Source organism: Scylla paramamosain, unplaced genomic scaffold (assembly GCF_035594125.1).
Source record: "Scylla paramamosain isolate STU-SP2022 unplaced genomic scaffold, ASM3559412v1 Contig27, whole genome shotgun sequence".
Lineage (NCBI taxonomy): Eukaryota > Metazoa > Arthropoda > Malacostraca > Decapoda > Portunidae > Scylla > Scylla paramamosain.
The window spans coordinates 540,001-548,620 of record NW_026973692.1 but is presented as its reverse complement, the minus strand read 5'-3'; the positions used below and the strand labels follow the sequence as shown (position 1 = coordinate 548,620).

Below are 8,620 nucleotides of genomic sequence, written 5' to 3'. Positions count from 1 at the left end.
CAGTTACTTGCAATCATTTATGCAGTGACTTTCAGAGTGAGGATTCTCTTAAAGAACAAACTTGCTTTTGTGAACCATGAAAATTAGCAGTTTTTAGATAAGGGCTAACATTTAATTCTTGAAGAAACTCAAATAGAAGGGGATGCAGATTATTGAGGCTTTGCAGAGTGTTTATGACAATGATGTTCCAAAGAAAATAGCTGTCTACAAGTGGATTCAATAATTCCATGGAGGCAGGGAATATCTGGATGATCCTTGGACTGGAGGACCAAAAACATTGAAAATTATAAAATGATTGATGCTGTTAAACTCTTATTGAAGAAGATAGAAGAATAACAGTTAACCAGATAGGTCTGACCCTGGAAATTTCATATGGCTCAATAAATTCAATTTTGCATGAAGATCTGGGACTCGGCAAACTTTCTGAGCAATGGATCCTAAAAGTGCTGCATTCAAACCAGCTGATTCTTTGAAATGATCTTTCATTGATAATTCTAAGCAAAACTGAGGTTGATGAAGAGTTGTTTATGAGGTGAATTATTATGGGCTTGGATCTACCAATATGATACTGAAACAAAACTGCAGTCCAAACAATGGCTTCCATGCAGATCACCTGGACCAATCAAGTTCAAATCTGAAAAGTCAGTTCAAACAGAGTTGGCCACCATGTTCTGCAATTCAGAAGTGATAATTGTAGACTTTCTTGAAGGAAAAAGAATTGTTAGTGGACCTTACCATCCATGAGTTTTAAAGAAAAATGAGGTAAAAAAAATGATGAGGAAAGCTGCATAGTCAAATTTTGTTTCAGCATGACAGTGCACTAGCACATTCTGTAAGAGTTGCAAAGGATGTGATTCGAGAGTTCTGATGGGAAGTGCAACCTCACTTGCTTTATAGCCTAGATCTCATGCCATCAGACTTCTTCCTTTTTTTACAAAGCTCAGAGTCACTAAAAGGAGCCCACTTTGAAAACATACATAAAGCTAAAAAAAATGCTATAAACATGTGGTTTCGAAAGAGAACTACTGAGTTATTCAGAGAAGGCTTAAATGAGTGGAAACATCATCTTGAGAAGTGTATTATGCAGGATGATAACTACAATGAAAAATAAGTGCTTTGTGTTTGCAACAAACAAGTAAAAAAAAATCAATACTCATTACAGACAAAAGCAAGGAAACATATAAAAAAATTCCTTACCACATCTACCCCATCCACTGCACACAGTTTGAAAGACTGATTTTTGGCATCAAGAATAACATTGACCATGGCACACATTTCAGATGGGAGCACATAGTCTGTGGAGACAAAGCCGGTACCCTTTTTCAGCCACTGTTGGAAGGCTTGATCTGTCCTTGTGATACAGGACTCAATCATATCACATGCCATCAACTGTGGAAAGAATGGGAAAGTTACCAGCTAGAATGCATGGATCTTTCATCATATCAGACTAAAGCTGAGAGTTCAAAGATGAACAAAACAACATATCTTGGTAAAAAAAAATCACATTACAATATAGAGATAATAACACTAAGAGCATCTCATACCTTTAACCTTTGTTCAAGGTGTTTGGCAAAATCATGATCTGGCCAATGAAGGTCTCGAATGAAAGACTGTAAGGCATCTAACTTCCAGAATAGATCCTCGGAGGTTGCACACCCATTCCTGCCAGACAATACATATTTCAATTGCTCAGTAAAATTACTCATTCATGGTCACCACAGAGAGTTCAGACTTTTCCCGCCTTAATTTCTAAATTTCCAATAGAAAATTCTAAAATTTGGTAAGATCTATGTAGTTGTAAAATATAATGCCACACCTTCATAGTATAATGGGAAACCAAACTTAACTTGCACATAGTGTAATACCATCTAGTGATTCTCTGTTTCAAGCACTCTCAGAGCAATTCCTTGGAAGTGGGCTAAACAATACCTTGGTTCCATGGGTCATGTGCAAACTAGGATCTCACTGTACTGCATGAAGTATGTTCAGCATAAATGTTTTGTGAGAGAGAATAAGACAAAAGAAATGCATCTGGAGTGTTACTACCATGTGGACTGGGAGATATAATGGCCACTTTCAGATCCAAATGTCTGTGACTTTATATATTAGTTTAATATAGTATAATATATAATTCGGATAAAATGTACACATATGTATTCATGATATTGTACTGCTTTTATGTTGCACTGAAATGAAATCTGAATAAATTATAGATGATGGCAGCATTCAAAGGCTGGAATAGAGTTCACTGGATTCTAGAATTATTTGTATAGAATTCTCAATTTCATATGTATTAACTCTCATTCAAAGGCTGAAACTGGAGTTCACTGGATTTTAATTTTTTTATATAGAATTCTCAATTTTATACGTATAAACTGTAAAGTATTTGATAGAATAGGAATGAGCACTGCAAGCAAAGAACAAAATCAAGAAAATCCCATTTGAAAAAAAATAAAATTGCATCATCTTACATTTAAAAAATATGTAAAAGAAGACAATGAAAGATGGTATCACTAAGCATGTAAGCTTTCATTACCCATTACCAGTACAACTTCAGTACTGCACTCAAATCTGCTTCTGCAAACAGAACTTAGATTTATTTCACAATTCCTTTGCCATTCTGGTATAAAGATATATTGAGCAATATGCTTCATCTAGCACATGCATACACACAAATACACTATAAATAGAGCCCTGCAAAAAATACTGAGCCCTTTCCACTGCAAGATGATGGAAAACATACTTAAAATTGTCCATCCTTCAGTCAAAGCTGAGGAAGGCAATTCATTCATCTTATTTTTAGCACTTGTGTATATTCTACCTAATGAAAGAAATTTCTTAAGTGCAATTAGTGTTATCTCTACTCACGTAGGTATATGATGTTTATGAATGTGTATGCACCCAATTTCTTATCTAAAATGGTATTGATATCCTGATAAAGGTTGGCAATGGCTCTAATTTTCATAAATTTTCATTAAAAACTACTGAATAACAATGAAACTAAAAAGCAAATGTCTGTATTGCATTAATTTAGAAACTCAAATAAAAATACTTAAAAGCATGTGTAGCATGAAAAAATGTTGCTGTCATCATATCATGACACCTGTAAGTCACATAGGCAAAATGACAATACAAATCAGTACTGAAAAATAAACATTAAATTTACCTCTTTTTAATGTTGACTTTTTACTAATTTCTTAAGCAAGCTTGGCTTTCTGCTTGAAAAACTCAGTATTTTCTGCAGTGGGCTTATACTGCTATGTATATATGTATATGCACATTTACATGTATGTGTATACATGTATGTGTGTGTGTGTGTGTGTGTGTGTGTGTGTATGTATGTATGTATGTATGTATGTATATATATATATATATATATATATATATATATATATATATATATATATATATATATATATATATATATATATATATATATATATATATATATAATCACACATGCACACATGTACACATACAAACACATCCATACATACAATACATATCATGTGTATATAGGTTTCAACTGTATCTTTGAATGAAATAAATTTAAGTTTATTGAAGTTACGAAAGAATGACCTTATATTTTCATATAAACAAAAAAAAAATCAAAGAATAAAAAACAACAACTTTTGCTTAAAAATATGGTTTCATTACTTTCAACATTATATATTATATACCTTTGCATAATACCTCATCTTTTATTCTGCCAAGTATGGAGTAAATAGTCTGAACAGTCTATGATAAATGAATTTGAATATTCCAAGAAGACTAGCTTTAAAGTGTAAAATTTAATTCAATTAGTTAATTCTTTTCATTTAATTAGTTTGTTTGCACAAAAAAAAATTAAAAGCATATTTAAAGATTCATTATTATATATACAACACACACTAAGGCAAGATTGAAAATTCTAAACTCTAAATTCTAAATATTCTATACTTTTAGCTTAAGTTCTGTATCTTTGAAATAATATTTTATATCAAGTACATACTGGAGGCCGTTTTCCTATATGTTCTGAGTATGCAAGTCTATGGAAAATAAAAGACTAAATTTGGCAATCTATTGGGTTGCCCTTAAAAATGCACACATACACACCCACACACATCCAAACCTATACACATGCTCACACACATACACACCAACATTCTAAGTCTGTAGGTAGCAAGCAGATGTATGTTACTTGTTAATATCTAGAAAAAATGTACACTGGCAAGCACATGTTGGTACTGCAAGTTTTGATGTCTTGTGTTATCTGAATTGTCAAATAAATGAATATTAAGCATTTAATAAAGCTTGAGAAAACCATACATATTCAAAATAAAATTGAAAATAACAAAAAAGTCATATTAACATCACTCCAAACTCAAGCTGATCCTTGCTGCTCTAAAGTTGTATCTGTCTAGTGACAGCTACTGTACCTTCCTAGAAAACTCATTTGAATATCATTCCCATACCGTGCAACTAGAGAGGCCTGTCATTTAAAGAATTTTTGGCCATCAATTCAGAATGTCACCAATTTAATCTGTCCAAATTTCCAAAAGATATATCATCATGGAGGGCTCCTTGATATATATATATATATATATATATATATATATATATATATATATATATATATATATATATATATATATATATATATATATATATATATATATATATATATATATATATATATTCAAGTGCTATAAAAAATGCAAAATTATACTGTATTCTTATTAGTACCCATCCATAATATATATATCATACTTCAAAACAAGAAGTAAAATGAAATTGAAAGATTCAGCTGAAGGAGCTTGAGGAAATGACAACACTTGAAGAGTCCTTCTGCAAGCTTGCATGTTTTTTTTGCTTCAACTTACAGATACTAATCCGTGCTCTACTTTTTTTTTTTATCTACTGATGGAAATCTGTTCTTTTTTAAATGAGGCAATACAGTTTTATTTCTGTGGCTTGATTTTTTTAAAAGATAAATTTACATATATTAGTTTTACTTATCTGAATCAAATAAAACTGAGCAAAAATATAAAATCTTGCTCAACAATTTTTGCAAATTTACTGCTTATGGTAATTCGTTAATTATAATTTTATTATACTCACAAAGCTGAATACTGTTGGATGATAAATTGCTTTAAGAAAGCTTTAATTTAGGCTAAAAAGTCATAGCAATGAAGCTTTGATCAAGCAACAGAAATAATAAGTCTAGTCAGAAATTGGTACGTAATTTTCTTCTATAGTAAAGGACTGCTATATACAACTTTAATAATTCCTTCTATTTTCAGGCCATTCCTTCTGACAGGCTTCTGGAGGCTACCTGGCGAGCACCACTGGATCCACTTTTTTGGGGGGTTCCGAGTCCGACGGAGATGAAGGTTTCCTTCAGGGAGATGGCAAAGAGATGCAGGCTTCATTTAAAAGGAAATACATGTACAGTTCTAAGAGGGAAGGTATTCTTTCAAGGAGTGAAAAAGTTTATTCTCTAAACTGAATAGTGCTGTCTAAGAGTTGGGGTGAAGAAACAGGTAGTTAGTGAGTATATATACACAAGACCACCAACACATTAAGACATGTGATAGATCCCATGAGTTATCTTTGCTACAAAACATCAAGGGAAATTAGAATAAGGAGAGAGAGAGAAAAAAAAAAAACATGGAGTATTATAGAAATCCTTAAGAGTCAATCAACATTATTACAAAAATTAACAATGACTAGAATACAGTGCATGCATTGCAAATGACAATTGCATAAAAAATAAAATGAAGAGTGAAACAGAGAGAGAGAGAGAGAGAGAGAGAGAGAGAGAGAAATTTTGTTTGTAATTAACATGAGGTTAACCAAGTTAATTTTATCCCTGAATACCAACAATTAGTGTTTGATGGACACTTGGCTCTCTGGTGCTTAGTAAAGTAACTTTAGCTATACAGCAGGACAAAGAATAATAGTTGACATTGATAATTCATTAATGAGGAACTGCCACAGAGTAATAGTAATGACATTGAGGAGTAGTGTTATATTATGCTACTTTCAGTTAGTATATAGATATATTATGGCTAGCATTGCAGAAAAAGCTATTTCCCCGCCTTTCTTTTCTTTCTGTTTCAAAGTTTATATTCACAACTAATTATTGATTCACAAAAAGTGCACTTTTTTGCTGATTTAAGCATGTTACATATTTCCACTGTATCATCTCATAAGGAAACCACTATGAAAACTAGCACTGAAGTGACCCTTCACATGAAATGATTAACTTGACCAAAGCATTAACAAGCTGATCACAAGGTTGTGCAATACAGTATTGAATATGCAAATTTTAATTTGCATTGCACCTGCTTAATGAACCACATAAAATTTAAATATATTGTATACAGTTTAATTCTTTTCCAAAAGTTTTCTGATTTTTTCTTTCTTTATTTTTTTTATTAAACAGTGAGAATGCTTCATTTGGCACTGGTGATGAACCTTCACCAGCATCTGAATGGGAGCCAAGAATGAGTGAATTCAGGGAACAGAGGTGCAGCAGATAAAAGGATTCTTCATGGCAATGTGATAGTGCTAGTTAGTAGTGTGACAATGTATCAAATTATGATTTTTGCTTCATATGTGATCCCATGTTAACTCTGCAGTTAACCTGTAACCAATCCCATATGATCACCCTTAGTAATAATACCACATTATCCTTGGATTGTCTATTCTATTATGTGGGCATGATATATTACAGTAATTGCTGGTAAGCACATGCAAGGCAGTAACTGTGCAGAACAAGATTAACTATAACAGGTGGCAGGCTGACAACATTATTCATTTCCCTAAATGTGTGGTAGGAAGCATGAAGCAAAGCTTATACATATATATTTTTTTTTCAAATAAATTTTTTTACATTTGCCAAATTTTGCAGTTTACAGTTTACATGGAACTAAACATATACTTGCAACTGCATATAGCAATTACTATTTAGTAATGAAATAAATATTCTACTTCAAGTAAACAAAACCTTATAGATAATTTAAAAGTAAAAAAAAATGTAGAGAAAAAGCTTTCCTTGAGCTTATATTTTATTACTTTGAATCCTGATTACAGTAAACACTTTTTAATCTCAACTAATTGTGGAGGTGAACATGGGTTGAGTTTGCATAAAGTCCAAATTATCCAACAGTTATCTCTAGCCATTTGTGTCCTGATGCCATCGGGGATGAGGGAAAGAGGGAGGTACATCAGGTGTACTATTGTGTCTCAGCAATCAAGATGCCAAACATTCATAGAAATTCTTATTTTTCTCTTTCATGTTGCTTTTAATATAGAATCTGATGGCATCATAGGGTCATGGCTTGGTAACAGGCGACAGAGAGTGGTAATAAACCGCTCGAAATCCGAGTGGGGTCAAGTAATTAGTGGGGTGCCACAGGGATCAGTATTAGGGCCATTGTTATTTCTAATGTATATCAATGACTTGGATAGTGGAATTAGTAGTGATGTTAGTAAATTTGCGGATGACACAAAGATAGGTAGATTAATTAGGTCAGAATCGGATGCCATCGCCTTGCAGGCAGACTTAGATAGAATGAATGAATGGACGGATAGATGGCAAATGCAATTTAATATCAATAAATGCAAAGTGCTTAGCGTAGGTAGAGGAAACCCACACAATAGGTACACATTAGACAACCAAACTCTGGTAGGTACAGGGTACGAGAAAGATTTAGGAGTTATAGTTAGCTCTGAACTCCGTCTAGGGAAACAATGCATAGAAGCCAGAAACAAGGCAAATAGAGTACTAGGATTCATTTTTAGGAGTGTTAAAAGTAGAAGGCCGGGAGTAATATTAAAGTTATACTTGGCGCTGGTCAGACCTCATCTAGACTACGCGGTGCAGTTCTGGTCCCCACATTACAGGAAAGATATAGGTCTATTAGAATCAGTACAGAGGAGAATGACTAAAAGGATACAGGGGATGAGGAGTATTCCTTACGAGGCGAGGTTGAAGCTGTTAAATTTACATTCTCTAGAGAGACGTAGGTTAAGAGGGGACCTGATAGAAGTCTTTAAGTGGTATAAGGGTTATAACAAGGGAGATGTAAGCAAAATTCTTAGGATCAGCAACCAGGGTAGAACAAGAAATAACAGGTTCAAGCTTGAAAAATTTAGGTTTAGGAAGGAGATAGGAAAAAATTGGTTCTCAAATAGAGTGGTAGATGAGTGGAACGGACTCAGTAATCATGTAGTTAGTGGTAGGACACTAGAGAGCTTTAAGAGAAGATTAGACAAGTTTATGGATAGCAGATGGAAATAGGTAGGTGTGTTTCATACAGGGACTGCCACGTGTAAGCCTGCTCGCTTCTTGCACCTTCCCTTATTTATTATGTTCTTATGTTCTTACATCTAGAAGTAGTGCTGTATAAGAACACATGTTTCATTACACATTTGTTCTCATAATTGATGCAAAAATCAGTTATCAGTAAAAGGTTCAAAAAGAAATTTTTGCTCACTGACTTATATTCATTGCAATTACTATGTTTACCCAATCAAGTTTTTGAAAAGGTGTTCTACTTGAAAAATGACTGCTTAATATAATAATGCAAATTTTCCTATTTTGTGAGCTATGTGGAGAGATCTGGTATTTTCA

The 8,620-nt window shown here is 33.0% G+C and overlaps 1 protein-coding gene across 1 annotated transcript in view; it reads right to left on the bottom strand.

Annotated features, from left to right (window-relative positions):
• Window positions 1–1,062: 1,062 nt before the first annotated feature.
• The window catches only part of LOC135097639 (calcium-dependent secretion activator-like), a 267,744-nt gene continuing 260,186 nt past the window's right edge, over window positions 1,063–8,620 (bottom strand). Inside the window, exons 24-25 of the mRNA XM_063999592.1 lie at window positions 1,545–1,662; window positions 1,063–1,389 (exon numbers count right to left, since the gene is read on the bottom strand). Of these exons, the coding sequence (XP_063855662.1) occupies window positions 1,147–1,389; window positions 1,545–1,662 (361 nt within the window). The 3' untranslated portion in view covers window positions 1,063–1,146. The remainder of the gene's footprint in view (window positions 1,390–1,544; window positions 1,663–8,620) is intronic.